At 36.9% G+C, this 19,715-nt stretch overlaps 1 protein-coding gene across 13 annotated transcripts in view; it reads left to right on the forward strand.

The window, feature by feature from the left end:
• Positions 1-19,715, forward strand: part of CACNA1D (calcium voltage-gated channel subunit alpha1 D) — a 238,737-nt gene that overhangs the window by 213,526 nt on the left and 5,496 nt on the right. For all 13 annotated transcript variants that reach the window (XM_049826575.1, XM_049826566.1, XM_049826573.1 and 10 more), the window contains 5 exons: positions 11,167-11,283; positions 12,818-13,185; positions 13,496-13,522; positions 14,425-14,574; positions 16,815-16,978. In XM_049826575.1, coding sequence (XP_049682532.1) covers positions 11,167-11,283; positions 12,818-13,185; positions 13,496-13,522; positions 14,425-14,574; positions 16,815-16,978 — 826 coding nt within the window. The remainder of the gene's footprint in view (positions 1-11,166; positions 11,284-12,817; positions 13,186-13,495; positions 13,523-14,424; positions 14,575-16,814; positions 16,979-19,715) is intronic.

Genomic DNA, 19,715 nt, shown 5'->3' on the forward strand with positions numbered 1-19,715 from the left:
ACAGACCTGGATATCTTTCTAAAAGAGATATTCTACTTCATCAAGGAATTGATTCCTTCTCATCAATGCCCCTGAGAACAGTCCTGTGGGATGTATTTTAAGGAAGTTAGTACAAATGATCGCAGAGGATCCTTTTGGCCTTATAATGTACACAAATTTGATGTCTCTCCATTTTCAGCCTCCTCATTCCAGACTTGCTTTGTCCAAAGCTTAAATGCTTGTAAAAATTTAATGTTTTAAAATGCCTAAGTTGTTAACAACCATTTTTGGCAGTGTAATTTGTGGGTATACCATCAACTTGTACTTCAACTACAGAAATTTTGTTGATCTGTGAAAGGCTTGTAACTATAAGGATGTTATTTCAGTTCTCAGTGAGTTAATAGTAGCTGGTTTTTGCATTTATTCTCTCAAATACTCTAAGTAAGATAATATTTGCAGATATCTCTGGTAAACTAAGAAAAGCAGAAACATGCAATATCACTCTGTCTCTCACCCAATTTCTTAGGGAAATTGTGATGACTATTATGTCAATATGTGCCACACTTGCATTGTGAACACTGAAGGAACTTCACATAGCAATCACAGTGGATTTATATCTTTATTACCCAGTTCATACAGATGAAATTACTGTTTGTTTTTATATCTCTGCATAAACTAATCATACAAACTGCACATACAGTATTGCAGCATCTGACTTTGCTTACCTAAGGTATGTGTGGAACAGATTGTAAACAAAAAAAAGTACTAAATTAGTCAGCCTTCTTTCCTCTCTGGAGGGGAAAAATATCTTCAGCTACACCTGAGTTGCTGCCACTGAAATCTGCCAGTAAATACGGGACCTTTATTTTTATTCTTGGCCGTGTTTACGTTATCTTTTCATTGTTTTGAGAACTTTCTTTTTGAAATAAGAAACTTCCTGTAACCAGGGCAGGGATGTGACTTCAGCAGCAGCTTTTCTTTAGTTTCTCCTTTAAACTAGTTAAGATTTCACAGTATCTAGTAGTCATGATAATACCACTGCAAACAGCTTCTGCTTTCTAGATTGCTAGAAGAGATGAAAGCAGAAGCTGGGCTAAGTTTGTCTAGTTTTTCAAGCTCTGTCATTCAGAACCTTCCTATACTAGGAATTGTTTCTTTAAAGCTTTAAATAAGATGAGGAAAATATTTTTATCAGGCTACAGTAAGTAAAGGCTTTCCAGCCATCCGATTCTTCTATTTGTAAGGAACAAGACCAACTGTATTTCCATATTCTCATCAACATCTCACCCTATTGCAAACCAGTTGTGTCCTTAAGCAAACCAGCAGATAAAAGCAGTGTCACTGTTCTAGTTTGTGTCAAAAGCTATACGAGCAATAAATCCTCATGTACTTTTGCTGACATCTGTAACTTTCTCTTGGGGTAGTCGGAATTAGCAGCAGAGCTAGTTAATTAGTTAAGAACATGCTTCCTAAGGATCTCATAAACCCTGCAATTGCTGCCTTATCTAGCCTAGCCTTCCTTATCTCCTTTCTCCTGTAAAAAGGGGAGAAAACAACATGGATGTTGCCATTTTCCCTGTTTTATGAGAATGCAACAGAATTTTTTAAATGTAGATCACTCCCCTTTGCCTTCCTTTATTCCCTATGTTCTCAGCGGTATTTCCTTGGGGTTTTGGGGTGGGGGTTCCCCCCCCCCCCCCCCATTTTGTTTAGTACTTTTGAAGATACTGAAGGGAAAACCATGTAACTAACTGTCACATGGCCTAAGGCACTGCTTCCTCCAAGAGAGTCAAGAGAGTTACACCTACTTTTGGGTTTTTTTACTAGTTCTTTACTTATATTGTAGGATATTAAGTTGGATACCTTCCTTTTAGCTAAAACTGTTTAAAACATTTACTTCTCATGCTGCTGTTTCTGATGGAACGGCTTATGTTAACATTGGCAGAAAAATGATGCACAATAATTTAAGAACTTTGACTTGTAAGATTTTTTAGAACTGCAAAGCAAAATCTTCACAATATTACAACTAGAAGTCAAGGTCATAAAAAGTAATTTTTTTCAGCCAGAAAAGCACTTCTAAAAAAATCTAGTACAAAAGATAAGGAGTCATCTGCACCATCTTTAGTTAGTTGAAGAAAATTGCATAACACAGGACAAAATTTCTGGTGGCCTACAACAGTCATGTTAGTAAGTCCTGTTTCAACAAGTCTGAGAATAAATCTTCCCTTGGAAGCCACGTTATTTAGCTAAAGATTCAATCCGTGGACCCAGGAGGGCAGGCTGACTCAGGAGCATGTGTAAAAATACTATTCTTAGAAGATGTTATCTTTAGAGAGACACAAAAAGAATTTAATTTCAAGGTTAAGTAAAAAGATAGACTTTTTTTGATCAGAGCAAGAAGTTTTGGCAGTAGATGTAAAAACTAAAATCAATGGCACCTTAATTTTACCCTTCTCCCAAATGTCTTTTCTGTCATGCACAATTCACTACATAAAAGCTTTCGATGTGTGCAGTTATATTGGCATCAAAATGTTTTTCCAGCACTTTACAGCCACATTACTACAGCAAAATTTACTTTATCAAGACTCTTATCCTACCTGAACCAGTTATTAGTGTATATTTGTCAATAAAATAGTCCTAAATTTCAAGAAACTTTTATCATCCTTTCACTTCTGAAGAATGCAAGGGATGTACTTTTTTCTTACTTTTAAAGAGTATATTGTTATTGAAAAGCAGTTTTGAGTTAGGTGTGGTTCAATAGCTGGAGAAAATAATTAATAGGGTTCTTACAGTTTCTGAATTAACTGTTTTACTTAACCCTGCTTTCTTACATACACACCTCTTGCATCCTTAATTACTTCTAGTTGAAGTTACAATGCTAACACTCTCAAATTTAATTTCAGATAATGTTTGAAAAATTAGGACTAGTAAAAGTTTTCTATTGCTTTGGGTTCTTCCTTTACTATATTGCTCTATAAAACAAAACAAAAATATTTATAACCTGCAGTATGCATCAGCTACCTAGCCTTGATGATATTTATGTATCTGATGTCAGTGATAAAGATGTGAACAAACAGGGAATCACACTAAGGCAATCTTCTTGGCTGCTGTTTCTCTGACATCAAAGATGTCAAGAGATGCAGAACATCAAGAAAAAACAATAAGAAAATAAGGTGTGGTTTATCCCCTCCAAGGTTCTGAGGGTTTTATGGGTAATGGGGAGTTAGCCTGCCTTTCTGCCAACAAAATCAAAGCATTTTTTTGAAGGAGTTGCACTTAATTCTGCTTTCACTTTGAAATGAGCTGCACTTTTCATGCAGTGCTGTTAAAACTGCTGGCCCTGTCCTTTTGAAACTTTTAAGTAAGAGCATGTTACAGTTGATCTTGATCAGTGACAAGTATTTAACAAGACTGGATACATTTAAAATTGATATTAAATTCTCTAATAGGACAACAGAGCTTTAAAAACACCCGTTGTAAAGATTATTTTTTTTTCCTTCCCCTTCCATTTCTCTTTAGCCTACTTGAATTTCTCTCTCTGCAAGGTAGTGATACTTGGTCCTTAATTTGATAAAATATTTCTTAGAAATGCCTCTTTCACTATGCAGGTGGCTCTTTTGCACTGTAATTGTAGTGTGACAAGCTAAACTAGAGAAAGAGAAGCAAAACTGATAGTGGTGGGTGGGCCGACATTTACTTCTATAAGAGATTTTATTCAACAGCATCCGGCATTTATCAGGCTCTTTCAGGCCCTGTAATGTGAGGAGAGGCTGTGTCTGCCTCTCAGGGGACAGTGTAGAAGCTGTAAAATCAGCAGCTTCTGAATTAACACCAGAATAAGTAGAGTACTTTTTTTGTCATGAAGACGTTAGGCATTTTAAGACATGAAACTGTGAAAATCTCATCCTTTGCCTGAACTTTATTTGGTTGCATGACACCAAAATTTCATCCTGTGTCAGGAGAATGTCACTGGCAGAGCCCCCTCACAATTTTGGGGCCAGAACCTCGACCCATCTCGAATAAAGAAATCAGCTTCTTCTGATACTGAGTTTGAGAAATGTTTAGGGGGGGAGAAGAAACAATAAAAGTTTGGGCTGAGCTAGCAAATTGGAACAGAGCTCCCTGCAAAAGTTGATTTGCTTTGTGAATGCCAAAGCATGCAGCAAGCAGGAATTCTTCTTACTCCACAATAACTGCATTCAGGGTGATTTTTATTCTGTAGAGCTCAGGTTTTCCTCAAGGATGGAGCATTTGCTGTTAGCCTAACACAGGCTGCTCTTTGGGTTCGTGTAGTCAGAGAAGAGGAAGCAGTCTAGAAAGTGAAGTGGGTCTCAGGGGATTATCTGCTTAGGCTATTGAGTAAAGTGGTTTTTGCCGTGAAGTGTCAAATTCCTCCTCACTTGGAAAAGGACGCTTCAAATTATAACCACCAGCAGTTTGTCTAGACTTGCATATTGTCACCAAAAACATCTTCAGGAGTGAAATAACATTATTGCTTGGAACTACAATAGTCTGTTTTCTGCAGACCCAGGGTTTTTCACCCCTTATGAAGGGAAGAAAAGCAAGTGGTTCTGAAATGATAGGTGACCAGTTCATGTTCTCTATCTACTGTCATTTTTGTGGTGTTCTACATGCTCCTAGGACATGAGAAAAAAAAATCCTTAGGGCTCGCAGTGCCTTTCTTATGTTATTGACTGATACTTATGCAGTGAGAACAAATATATTTTCTGGGTAAAATCAGAACAGACTTATATTTGTAGCAGTAGTTCAGGAGATGTCTTTCTGTAGTGATGGAAAATTGTATTGAGCCAAAGAGTAGTCACATTGCTAGTAAAATAAATGTTAAGTGAAGCATGAACAAGTTTAATTACTTTCGTCCAGTAGTTAGAGCAACTGAATTAATTCTACATTATTTTTCCTAGGGAAAATACTTACTGTAAACTATGTAACATTTGCATCTGTATTTCACATTTATTTACGTGTTACCCTCTTTGTTAATACATACAAGTAAAGGATATTTCCCTTCACAAGTACACAAAAGTACCGATTTATTGAGCTGAACTTGATTTTGGGAACATGTTCCAGATTAAACTAATTATTATTTTTTCTCTCTGCAAATTTTATAAGTAACATCAACCCTGCAGTAAACAGTAAAACAAAAAAAGAAAAAAACCCTCTAGTAGTCATCAGCTGAGGGAGTGATATGTTGCTCAAGTTCAGTTTAATTGTGCTCCCATGTTCATGTTGTGTTCACAGAAAGGCTTAGCTTGAAGGGAGTCTGGGTTTGACTGAGAGCACGGAGCTTTTGTGTAGTTGCAGAGCACTGCACTCAGCTTCAGCGTTAGAAGATGGGCTCTATGAAGATGAATAACACTGGGGAATCACGACTTGACTGCTATGTCTCTTATGTTCACTGCTATAGCGTAGGTCTATTCAGCTGTTTTTTCTGCATGCTCATTTTCTCATTTTAGTAGTTCTTGCATTGTATTCTGTTCATAGTAACCTCAGTTTTTTATGTTAAAGTGTCGGTGTAGCATTGAGGTGTTTTGTTCTTTCTAGTTTTCTTTGCTATAGAATAAGCGGGTAGTAAAAACACATTCATTATCTACATATGTAATGGTTTATATGAACATTTTGAGAGTCACAGGCTTTCAGTATTGTGAAGTTCTGAAGACTTAAGTATTTAGAATTCATGTTTATGCTTTATTTCAGATCTAGTGAATTTATATAGCAATATACATAAATGTACATCATTCTTCTAAAATCTGTGAAGCAAAGCTTACAAGTCTCTTCTGTTTCCTGGTTTCACTACAGGATGCCTCAGAAGAGGGAGCTTTGTGTATTTTATGTGACTAGAAATAATGTGGGTGATAGGGATTCTTACTTTTTAAATAAATATTGCGCTTGCACTTCTTAAACTGAGCTTAAACTACATCTATATGTAAGTTGCACCATACCTCAAAATGGATATGGGCTTAGTTTAGATGTAGGGAAAATTACCTTTTTGTAGTTCCAGTATTTATAAGCATTTAAATGGTTTTCTAAAAGTTATGACTCTGGAGTCCTGCATTACACACAAATTTCTTAATGTAAGACATATCTAAAATGTTGTTACTGTTTCATGCAGACTATAGATGTGGAAAATTGATTTTAAATCTATTTGGCATTTGTTAAATGTAGTCTTTTTAAAATATTTAACTGTTTCATGTTTTAGTGTTTAACTTAACTGTTAAATGTTCTGGTGTTTTGGCGTGAGGTGGTTTTCAAGCATCTTTAAGCTTATCTCTTTCTAAATGACCAATTCAGAAATACAGTTATTAGTCACTTGACATTTTTTGTCACTGAGGGACTCCTACAGTTCTATTATTTCCGCATTTGAAAGCACATGTGTCTCATCTCAATGCTGTGTCAGAAACAGGGGCATCTTTAATTGTGTCTTCAGATGCTGTTTAGGACCCAGCACTGGTGTATTAGTGCCTTGTGCCATCCTAAGCACATTGCAGGTGCTATTATGCCTCATAAAGCACAGCTGCACAGAATTATCATGTTAATTTGAAGTCATCTTGTCCATTTATGGGAAAGCCTATTTAAAGACATGCTTGGGTTTATTATGTAATTATGTTGTTCAGCGCACTGTGTGTCACTGGTTTGCTAACTAACCATTGGACTGATAAGTCTCATCTTTCTTATGCCTACGAGGAAAAAAACTAAGCAAGGAAGGCATCAAAAATTAAATTTTGGTGAGAAAATGTCCGAATAAGTAGTAACTTCTTTTGCAAACTTCTAGTGAAATCTCTAGAATAGAATTAGAGGCCATCAAACACAGTAACATTAATCTCTTTTCTTCCTCTATTTCAAAGAAACAACAAAATAGAAGAACCTGAGTAGAAACAACAGATGTCCTCTTGCAGAACAGCATGAATAATTCAATGACGCAGTTTTGATCAATGTTATCCCTATAGAACTGGTACCTAAACTTGTCTCTTGCATGTTTTAGTTATTCTGTTATAGACCCTTTCATCTTCCAATGTCTTTGATGAAAACAAAATTTACTAAAAAGTATAGGGTAAATGCACATAAAAATTAACACCCATGTGAGGGAAAAAAATGTATTTTTTTACAGTTACAGGTACATTAGGCAAAGACATTTGTATATAGCAAATAATAATACTCTGTTGGAAAGCTAGAGATGAACAGAACTGAACAATTTTGTGTTCTGTAATACACTGGGATTATTAAACACATTTTGTCAGAAACATGATCCACCTGACTGATTTAACAGCCTTGTGAACCAGGCAGGTTTTCAGTCCGGTGAGCTGAGATGGATATTAGATGTACATATGATGGCAGAACTGCCCCCTTGCTTCTTGAGATGATGGGAATTGTATTTTGGTCCTCAAAAAATAGGAAATAAATCAATATTTATTATTCACATTTGCACTTACTTAGGGAAAAATTTTAAAGGTGTTTTTTACTGCTGAAATGGCATAAAATAATCTTGAAGCTTCCTTTCAGGAAAGGTGAGAATTCTCTGGACATGAGAAAATCTTCAGGAATTAAAGAATCTGCCATTAAAAAAGGGATATAAGGGAGACTAGAAAGAGTGTGACCCTTCCAGTAATCTTCACTAACCAAAGAAAATGTTATGAAAGTTCTTATATCAGTCATCACTGTCTACTTGTTGTTCCATTTGGGAAAAGTAAAGAGGATTTAGCTGCTATTTCCTTTCCTCTGCAACTCTGATAAGCCATGCTCAAAGACTGTGAGGAAGTAATTTCTGTATGACACTCAAATTTGACTTTTTTTTTAAAAGTCATTATAGCATGATGCTTCAGGAACATGACTAGTCTTGAATCTTTACACGTAATAACAACAACAGGTCTCATAAAGTTCTACTTGGGGAAATGATGGCCTCCTAAGAACTTCAGTAGTTGTAGTGAAAAAGAAACAAGCATGCTTGTTTTCTAAAACTAGAAAGAACAAATCACTATCCAGGCTCTTTCTGAAAAGTCCCGTCTACTCAGGTTTTTTTCTAAGAGAAGAAATTCTCTCAAATTTTAAATGTAGCAGTTTTTAGAACCTCACAAATGGAGGACAACATGTATGCCCATTGGCCTCCTGTGCATTCTAGTGTCTCTAGGGTTCTTGCTGGGCGGACTAAAATGGGCAGTGTTATATAGGGAAATGGGTATCAGAAGGACCCTTCTTCCCTGTAAACTAACGCAGATATTTGGTGAAGGTTGGTTTGATTTTTTTGTGTGTTCTTTTAGGAGACCTTTGATTTGGTTCTGAAGTGCTTGAAGGTAAGGTCAAGTGTTTTATCAGTCCATGCTGCCTCTATGATCTTCTCAGAAGATATCAAATGTGGTTCAGAGAAGGGAATTTCCTACTGATATATAAGTACCCATTCCTGCATTTTTACATCATCCCTATTTCAGTGGTAGCTGACTGATCTCATGAAGGATTGTCTTACCAGTAGGAGCCCAGTGTGAGAATTTGTCTCACTATGCAGCGCTCTCCTGTCATAAAAATTGTTCTTAAATTACTTAGAATACTGTCAGATTACACCAGGTAAAATAAGACAGTACATGGGAGTAGTTGTTTTAATGATAGAGTTCAGAAAATTGTTGTAGGTAGTTCTGTTAGAGCAAATAACACCGAGGAATATTTTAATTCTGCAGGCAGATGTTGCTTGTAGAACCTGTGGCTTCAGTACTGGCTATGAGTGAATAAAGTTGATTGGTTTAGTTTAACCAACATATACTTTTACATACGGTGATCTAGGTTTTAGTCTTCTGCTGTTGACTGTGTCATTGCAAGAGGTCTGTTACATGAAAATGAATATTACTGAAGAGACATGAGATGATAAAAGCTGCCTGCTTTCTCTTGAGTAAAGGAGGAGTAATTCGCCCAGAAGTAAACCAGAAGGCAGTTGGAAAAGTAATCAAAATTAAATTACTATTCATTATGTTGCTGCCAAACACATGGCTTTTCTCAGCATTTAGGCATATATTTGTGGTACTTTGTCACAATTTGGCAGACAGGAATATAAGCTAGTAGTTTTTTGTCAGAGTTAAAATTCCTAATACCGCTGTCTGCGAGTGTTGTGTTCACAGAAAGGCTTAGCTTGAAGGGAGTCTGGGTTTGACTGAGAGCACGGAGCTTTTGTGTAGTTGCAGAGCACTGCACTCAGCTTCAGCGTTAGAAGATGGGCTCTATGAAGATGAATAACACTGGGGAATCACGACTTGACTGCTATGTCTCTTATGTTCACTGCTATAGCGTAGGTCTATTCAGCTGTTTTTCTGCATGCTTATTTTCTTATTTTAGTAGTTCTTGCATTGTATTCTGTTCATAGTAACCTCAGTTTATTTTTATGTTAAAGTGTCGGTGTAGCATTGAGGTATTTTGTCCTTTCTAGTTTTCTTTGCTATTAAATAAGCAGGTAGTGAGTGTGAAATGCAAGTGATTGTTCTTGCTAATGACTGAATAACCATAGTATAATAGTAATCCTCTGCTAAATAAATACTGTCTTTGCCTCTGCTAAATAAATAGAAGCCTTTGGTCTTCTACTTTGAAATCTGTACCTTAAAGTGGTAAATTTACTTCCCTTTAGCACCCTACAAAATGATGACATTAGCAACCTTGGTAAGGTCTTCACTATGTAATAAGCCTAAGAATTGGGAGAAAGCACAATGTATTCATGAAAGGTATATTAACTCACTAGTAAATGACTTTTAGAGCCTTGTTCAATTATAGCATAACTCTCAAAGTACATCCCTGAGGAAGAAAATATAATTGCCAAATATATGTAGCTAATATGATCAGTCAGGTGCCGTTTTCGGGAAGTGAAATACTGGTATGAGTGAAACCCGAAGAGGAGCCTAAAGCAAATCTACACTGGTAGATACAAAGCTTTTTGGTTCATCCCTTCCCAGGTTCTGATTGCCCACACTGCATAAATGCCATTTTGCTCCCCAGCAAACCAGCTATTTCCATTTTGAGCTGAAACCTGACTGTGATGCTGTGGTGTACTCCAGGCAGCCTGTGTGATAGGCAGCCTGAATGGGACCAAGTCACGTTTGATGCCCTCCAAGGTCCTTCAGCTCCGTCTGGGGCTCTGAAACACACAAAATTCTCTACACATCTTCCTGCCACCCCAGGGCAAGTAACATGTCAGTGTCATGCCATAGAAGTACAGCTCGGATGGGCTGGGACAGCCCTCGCATCTGCATCAAAAAATGTAGAAAAATAATAAATTAGGTTTTTAGATCATAATCACGAATTGAGCCAAGTGCTGTGCATGATTTTTAGTAGGGTAAGTGTAGTGTTAGTAAAGGGCTAAACGAACAAATCTTTGATTTCTTCTGAACCTGAGGAGATATAAAAAAAATAGAGTTGGGAAGAACAAGACTGTGGTTTTTGCTTCAGATCATGACAGCTAGAGCTAAAACAGGAAAAATACCTCCTTGCTGAAGGAAGTAAGGCCTATACAAAAGCACTGAATTCTTGGCCCTGAGTATGATGTCTGTTTTCTCTCAAGCATGCAGGTCTGTCCTTGGCAGTTTCAGCGTTATCCTTTTTCCTAAAGGTTGCTTGCAGTAGCGGGCTTGGGAGGAATATGAACCAATCTATGCTGAGGTCCAGCCTACTGTAGCTAGATGGTTTTCTGTCCTGACTAAAGCTTTGAATCAAATATCTGCATATAACAGTGCAGTGCAGATGAGCTGGAATTATTTCACTGCTTTCTCTTCCATCTGAGCTCTGCTAAAACTGCTGTTGCTATAGCAAAGATCTCTTTGTGTTTCCTTTGTGGACACAGGCTGCAAACATGTTTTTAGCATTAAATATGCATCTCATTGAAATGCATTTTGTTATAGTTCTTGCTGATTACTTAAACTTTATCATAAAATGAACTTCATTTCCACAGGGTTCCATAAGCATCACTGGTCTTTTAGTCAGGATCTACACTGTGATAATAAAGACATGCTCACCTCAACAGGGTTGTACTGGAATATAAGCCTTTTATTAATAACAGTAAAGAGATATATAGTAGAATGCATCCTCTATGGATGTCAGGATGCAAAAACTTGTTAACTGTCCTTTAAAATAAATTAACACACCTGTAATTAAAGAACGAAAAAGAATTTGTATTCCTAATGTATTATGATATTGTCATTGATTTAGGCAGGACTAAGGACACTTCATGATATTGGCCCTGAAATACGCCGAGCTATATCCTGTGACTTGCAAGATGATGAACCAGAGGAAAACAATCCAGAGGAGGAGGAAGATGTTTATAAAGTAATGTCAGAACACAGCTACGTTAATTGTTTTATCGTATAATATGAGATTAAAGAATGAGCTTATCCCTGAATATGGAATAATAATAATAATAAATCTCCCCTCAAATCAGCACAATATAAATATTTTATAAATAAGTATATTTTATGTATATCTATATCTATAAAAATGGTATTACCAGGACACTTGCACATCATCATAAATTTAGGAAGAAGTTCCTGCAGGGTGATTCTCCTGCCCCTAATTCTTTCTCACTAATTCTTCTTTTTTTTTCTTAGGCAAATCCTAAGAAAAGGTATGAACCTTGCCATCTCAAATTTTGATAGTGGCAAGGTTTAAAATTGCAAGTGTCTTAACTTCTGCAGTGGTAGATAGGAAGAAGAGAATGAAATTCTATGCAGCCAAACTACAACAGACACAGAGCTGCATATTTTAAAATGAATTCCTGGAATTACACAGCAGTCAGCTAAATATAAATGCCATTTCCAATTTCCTGTGAGTGATATCAATAAGAATCAATCAGAAAAAAAGATTAGTTTTCCTCTTTTACTCTATAGATATTCAGTCTAATGGTGAACACATGAAGTTGGTGTTATAATCAGGAACGATCTGCAAACCATTTGTCAGCCAGCAAGAAAACTTAATTTTTCACAAGCATTTCAGAAGAAGCAGATGTAAAAGCATGCTTCTGCAGTAATTATGTCAGAAGCCCCATAGCTTGCTATTGTCCTTTGCAAAAAAGGAGGATGCGGCACTGGAGACAGTGCTGCAGCTACCATCAGTAGATGCATTTCTCTGCCAACCATCATTACCTCCTGTCTTCCCTAGATTGAGCTTCAAGACAGACTGCTGTCATCCAAGACCCACACCTGCCTAGACAGGGAGGCTACATAATCTGGGTCAGATGTAAAGAGAGAGCTGCATGTCACAGTCATAACTTAGCACTTCATTCTCTCTTTCACCATCCATTACACTCTCTCAGGGCTGATAAAGAGTTACTACTCTTTCTTGTACCTCTGCAAGGTGAAAGAATGGAAGCACTAAAGCTTAACGTGACCTACTTGAGATACGCTTGCAAGCTGTTGCATGGCACTCCATCCTGTCTGAGTGATGCCTGTTGCAAACTGATGCTCTGGGAGAATAGGAGAGAATTCCACCAAAGTGTTCTCAAAAACTGAGCAGACACATCCCTTTCTGAGGAAGTTGGTGCATGTTCATATACGGGGAATCTAGGTTTCTCCTGCGTAATAGAATGTGGAGAAAGCCGGATGTCACATTTAGTTGTACGGAAAAAGAATAATGATCACAGCATAATGTTGACTTGACTCTGAAAGACAAATATTGTCATTATCACAATCACACCTCTATCACTTCAGGAGACCCCATCTGAAGCATCATAAAATTAGAAAGAAAAATCACACATTATTTGAATTGCTACTTTTGTGTGCATGTAGGAGAGAAAAGTTACCACTGTCAACAATATGTTCTGTTAAGGTATCTGATGTAATTTTTTCTTTCTCTTCCCCTAAAACAGAGGAATGGTGCCCTCTTTGGCAACCATATAAACCATATTAGCAGTGACAGACGAGATTCATTTCAACAGATCAACACCACACACCGTCCCTTACATGTTCAGCGGCCTTCAATTCCATCTGCAAGTGAGACTGAGAAAAATATCTATCCTCAGGCAGGAAATTCTGTATACCACAATCATCATCATCACAACTCAGTAGGAAAGCAAGTTCCAAACTCAACCAATGCCAATCTCAATAATGCCAACATGTCCAAAGTTGTTCATGGAAAACACACAAATTTTGGAAATCACGAGCATAGATCTGAAAACGGCTACCATTCGTACTCCAGAACTGATCATGAGAAACGTAGAAGGCCAAGCAGTAGGAGGTAAACTTACAAATATGTATTTGATTTTCAATGAATTTGTATATTATAAATACACTATAAGAAAACTTATGCTACATGAAATTAATTCATATATTTAGCTTCATTTCTGTTGCCTACTGATGTGTGAAATGTATTTGAAACATAGCTCCAATGTATGGGAAACATATATAACTTTAGTAAGGTTTGAAAGTAGTAGTTTTTAAAGTGAAATGATTAGTCACAGCATGTACACTGTAATCACTAATGAATTTCTCTGAACTACCTGATTTTAAAATATCTTTCTCCTTACTTTCATGGCTTACCTGGATAGAACCCGCTACTATGAAACATACATTAGGTGAGTTGATATTGTTCTGACATAATTAAAGAGGACAAAGTAGTTTCTTTCCTCCTCTTCTCCCCCCGCCTTCCTTTTTCTTCTTTTTTTTTTTTTTTTAAGCAGTACAATTTCCAAAATTAACTGTATGATAATGCATATGCTGAATAACTTAAGCGATGATTTTTTAAGTCAGATTTTCCATTGCCTGTTCTAAAAGGATGAACCTCTGGTAAAGTTCAAAATTATTCAAGCCCTTTTAAAAGCCCAGGCAGGTTTGTGCAGTTTTCAACAGACAAAAGATCACACCTAATGGTAGCCTTTGTTTAAAACTGACTTGCAAAGACTGGAAAACCCACTGGCTTTAGCTTTTATAAATATTAATGTGTACGGTTCTGTTTATGGGGGACCCAAAATCTTTACTGGTCTGAATATTTTCTGAGGCAACTTTTAAAAATAGGTTCTATTGTGTTATTTGAAGTGCATTGCTGTTTTTAACATCTAGATTTGCACATCCGTTTCTGATTTTTCTTGGAATACCTCAGTGAGTGCTCCTTAATATTTTAGCCATTTGGCAATTTCAGTCATTTGCGAGAGGCTGTGTTTCTTCAAAGTACTCTGAATCTATATTTTGTAAAAATGTCTTAAAAATATTTGACTTCATTGAGCATTCCCATATTAACTTTTTTAATGGGGATGGAAATAAAGGGAGGTCGTCTTTAAGGAACAGATAAAATAGTCATGTTCTGAACTGTAGTGCTGCGCAATTTACTATAACACCACGTTCTGACAATAGGACAGTTGTTAATGCTTGTCTGTTTTTTTTTTTTCTGGGAAGCATATTAAATGAACTGTGTATAAAATACACAATATATATTTTATATTCATATAAAAAAATATAATTATTTGTTTGCTACTTACAGATCTGACTCTGGTGATGGGCGTCGACCTACTATTTGCCGTGAAGAACGTGACGTTCAAGACTATTGCAATGATGATCATTATTTGGGAGAGCAGGAATATTTTAGTGGAGAAGAATATTATGAAGAAGACAGTATGTTGTCAGGAAGCAGGTGAGGATATTTGTTAAAATGGGAAAAATATTTCAATAAATTAGGTACATATCTGTAAAGGCTTCACTAAGCACACAAACGGAAAATTCTCTCATGAAGTTAATACTCTGCAACTGCTGGCAAGTGAAACGGTGACTAGGAATAGTGTGTGTACAAAACATCTTTTGTATTGGGCATCATATGCTGACTCCAGCAAAACTTCCGTACCAAATTCAAAGGAAAGCACAAAGTTCCTTTGAACTGAGTATAAACTAGACAGTGCATCACCAAAGAAGCGTTTCATTTATAAATAAAGCTTCACATACAATGGAAGAAGGATCAAGCTAAAAGAGAGGAACCTTTAGAAATAGTTTTCTTCTTTTAATTTTACTTAAAAAGAAAGATGAAACTGGTAAACTATGGACTGAGATCATAAGATAGTACTAGCTGGACCAATAAAGAATTGGATGACTTCCCTTTGAAAATTCTCATTATACTTTTTTATTAATAATCCTCCTCTTGTACTGTTTTTTATCTCCTTAGTACAAACATTTAACACTGTTATAGCTGTCCTGGCCTTAATGTGTTCGGAATAGATGTTTTTTAAGGTTTATCCATAAGCTTTACAGAAATGCCATCAATTGAATTTTAGTCAACTACTAGCATTTCTTACAAATTTATACTGCTGCATAATGTCCAAATCTGTATTAATCTGAGGCTCCTTGCTGTAATTACAAAGTTCTAGTTTTACGACCTGGCTCCTCTGTTTTCTAACTCATTTCTGTCTTCTCCAGCCAAAACTTGGAATAGTATCCTCGTTAATTAGAGTATTTCTGTCCAGTAGTGTTTTTTAACAACTCTTGCCTGATACTGTGTATTTAACTGCTGTGATCTTTGCATTCAATATCTTAATTTCAGATTTAAGAAGAAAAGGCCTTGATTTAATTCTGGTAAATTTAAGCTTTTCTCTGCAACTTTATTTCACACAGTTTCTCCAGAAATGGACTGGGGTGGGTTTTTCTAATTTTGGAACAGTGGCTCCCAAGTTAGTACGGCTTGGAGCATTACCAGATTAGTTTGATTTGAGCACTCTGCCACTGGCCTCAGGCAGGGATGGCTTCAGCAACAAGGCAGGTCCTAACTTTACATTAGGATCGCTCCTGTACATAAACAATAGGTTTCCAGCTCTTCAGGCAATGATTGGGTGCTCCTTTGGGAAGAAGTCCCGATATTCCTGATTTAGTCTTTAAAATGTGAGACTGTTCCAGTGTTTTCTGACTATCAACCTGTCATGGAACAGAACCTATATTTGATAATACTGAAAGGTTTCCTATTTTAAAAAAAACAATGCACCTTTTCCCCAAATATCTCATGACATTTTTAATTCCATAATATTCACCTTCTCATTATGGTGTAGAAAGATATATGCATTTATAAGATCTTGAGTAGATTGTGTTCATCTTCCTTACAATAGCTATGTTTCCCTTCTGCTGAATAAATTCAGTAACTTCTCAAAAATATCCTCCACTTCTGTCAATAAATTTTTATTTAGAAGTCCAGCCCAGAAGTAGAGGAATTTATTGCCATTTTATCTTAGATCCATAAGTGCCTATGCACAAGTGCCAGACATGCTTAATTCTCCTCCTCCTCCTCTACTCACTGTCTTTCCCATCTGAATTCTGGCAAGATCGGTACTGTAATCTGCATCTTACTGATTTGCATAAAAGCTAAGATTTGCATGAAAGCTAAATTTTACAGTATTCTCAGGTCGCTAATTTTTTTATATGATAATTACAGTCAAATAACACCCTTCCAAAATTTGATTTTTGACAAGAGAAGTATCCAGGATGTAAAAGGCTTAATTCCGTTCTCTGAGTTTCTGTGCTCCACATGTTACCCAGGGTTCACAAGAGCGCATGGCAGTAGAACAGAGTATTTTTATTTTTTTTTTTAAGCAATGTACAACTGAGGTCCTACATTTTAGCCTGTACTGGTAAGAATAACTTCATTGAAAATATAATTCGATAAAAATGTCACCTGAGGACTTACTATGTAACTATACTGGTACCAAAGTGTATGCTCACTGTCTCAAAATCAGTTTGCACACAGAAACTGGATTTTAAAATTGACTCATGCAATTCTATAATGTAATGTTTGGTTATCTTGCTGGAGAAGGAGTAGTTTTGAAAATCTAGAAGAGATCTAATAGATTTACAGAAATTGACTGAAATAACATTTTCTTTATTATATTTTGAATGCAGGCATATATACGATTACCACTGTAGATATCACTGCCATGACTCAGATTTTGAAAGACCAAAAGGTTACCATCACCCACATGGTTTTTTTGAGGAAGATGATTCACAGATCTGTTATGATACAAAAAGATCTCCTAGGAGACGGCTGCTACCTCCAACACCAACACGTAAGTACATTAAGAACAATTTGTTTGCAAATCCAGAATTATTTAAATGCATTCAGACATGTTCCAGGTTAAAAAGGCTTCTTTTTCACTTGGATTTCAATTATTTTTTGATTACTGTTGCTAGTGGATTATTGTGTATGGCAGAAATATCTAGCCAACCTGAGAGATGGCTCAGAGAATCTATGGGTCTTAGCTTACAAGTCCGTCTTTCTAATATTTCTGGCCTCACTCATCCAATAATATTGAAATAACAAATTCAATTGCCAGTTTTAACTTGATTTGATAAACGAAGACAGAGCAAGGCAGAATGCAGCAGTAGTTTGCTTTGAAACTTTGCCCAGAGGGCTTCAGTCCCGGTGCCCTTCATTCACACCTACAGCTGTGCAGTGTTGCTGTGAGTCAGTGCCACTGTCTCTCCAGCCACTCACCTGCGGGCACTTCCCGTCCCTTAACAGTCAGGCTGCTTAATGACACTGTAATGAGTGCCATTTACATCTCCACCTCCTACTGTCTTAGTAAACACTGTAGTCTGAAGTAGGATAGCTTTCAGGAAAAAGAGAACCAAGAGTGACCTTAATGGCGCTTTGGTTTTGGTGGTGTTTTCCTTAAAGTGCCTTTAGCTTTTTAACAGAAGTTTCTAAAGTCCCTGTGAAAAATAAAAGTGTTATCCTGATCCCAGTACCTTATTTCAGATTGACATTTGTACTTTATTTTGCCATCTCAGGAACAATGCTTAAGATTCTGTTTCTTCTCAGGGAGCAAATGATTCAATTTATAGACTGAATTAGTGTTGCCAACTGATTTTTGTTTACCTGTTTCTTTAATTTTCATGTATTCTCCTCCTTAGATCTTTCCTTTGGGTTCTCCTTATCTCAAGCACAATATTGCTTTACCTGCATTTCTAAAAGGTCTCATGCTTATCTTGTAATTTTGGTTTTCTATGTTCCAGGCCATACTGCAGAGATTAGCAGTGCTAATCCTCTGATGAAACTAGGCACACACTCAAAAAAACCTCTTGGATTTGGGTCTTTAACCTCTGACACTTCACAGAGGGGAAGCACTTGGTGTTTTGAAGTGCATAATAAACCTCTTTCTAGGGCTTTTCCTTGCTGGTCCACAAGAAACAAGACTCGCCTCCATGCAACCCCATCGTGTCTGTAAGAGTACTCTTAGGCACAGCCAGGTCTGTTACACACTCTTTGGATGGTGCCATCTAACCAGTGCCATCCAGACAAGACAATACAGGATCATTTCTCGAAGAGTTTCCACATTTTGTCTGCTATCAGGTGGATTGGCTTTCTAGCAAAACCGGAGTTGTCTTTCATTCTGGTGATGCTAGCAGCCAGAGTCACGGTCCATTCATCTGCCGAAGTATGACTGTAAGGACCCCGTGGGTAGGAAAATGGGTTTCAGTCCCTTCCTGTCTCAGACACCCTAAAGAAATTGCAGGTATAGATTTAAAAAATAAAAGTGTTTCAGGGACAAGTGTAGTGGGATCGTTATACAACGTCTGAGGTAGTCTTGGATTGTTTAAAGCTCCAGAAAGCTGTAGTAAAGGGCAGCAGTAAAATATATTATTATATAATAAAGGCAACATTCGTCAGCAATACTGTCAGTGCTGGATCCTCACTTTTGGCACTCGGCTCCTTATGACAAGACTAGTAATGCTCTCTGCTCTTTGGCTTTCTGACCGTAAGGGGCATAGATGGAAAATGTAGAAAGGATGCGAGTCTTGCAATATAGAGAGTAAATAACTCAGATGAATGATAGTGAAATGTACAGAAAGCTCTCTTCCTGTAGCAGAAGGACAGCAAAGGGGAGACTGTGAAAAGAGACTCCTGTACATCTTTCTGCAAGCTTTTCTGGTAGCAGAGGAATTTTAAGCCAAAGAAATAGATGGATGCTTTGCATATCCATTCCATACACTGCAGGAGAACAACGTTCTTACAAAAATCCCTTGGGGTCTTCCCGTGGAAGTGTTGCAAGGGGAGGGTTGAAGGCTTCCTGTGCCTGCAGCCTTTGGGATTCATTTAACTTTTCTGATAAAGTTTTGATGACAGTATTAAGCAGACGTTTCTTTAGAGGGAGCTTACACTTTTTGTCTCCTGTACAAGAGACTAGATAAGTATACTAGATAAGAGGGTATTTGATATCCTAGGATAAGAGGATCTAATTTTTATCTAAGTTGCATAAGGATTATGTAGCAAGTCCTTTGACTTACACCAGTAAAATGTCACAAGAGCACAGTCTGGCCTGATGTCATAACCATTTATTTAATGTTCAGCAATACAGTTGAGAAATTTTAGAGGCTCTGTATTTCAGCAGATTTTAAAAGAAGCTCAGACCTATTATTTGTAACTAGTGTATGGGCTGTTTCACCTTGGGAGGAAGCCTTGATGTTCTCACGTAAAGAAAGAAAACAGAAAAAAAAAGAGAATGTGCAACACTGCACTAAAGAGTTTCTGCTAGCATCTGGATTCAGTCCAAGTTAAAGTAAAATACAGTGCCTTGTCTGAGTACTGTAGTTAGTAAACTGAGCTCTGTGCTAAGCTTTCTAGAGGTTTCTATACCAAAATCATCACCACAGTATTTCAGTAGCTTCCAGAAGTGTACTGAGAAATGATTAAGACGTTCTTTCAGACCCTTTCCTAGGCAGAAGCATGTGCAAATAAATGTCTTGTTTTGGATGAGGAAACTTTTTAGTTGGCTTTTTATGCATTTTGGTATTAGGACATGT

Source organism: Accipiter gentilis, chromosome 23 (genome assembly GCF_929443795.1).
Source record: "Accipiter gentilis chromosome 23, bAccGen1.1, whole genome shotgun sequence".
Taxonomy (NCBI): domain Eukaryota; kingdom Metazoa; phylum Chordata; class Aves; order Accipitriformes; family Accipitridae; genus Astur; species Astur gentilis.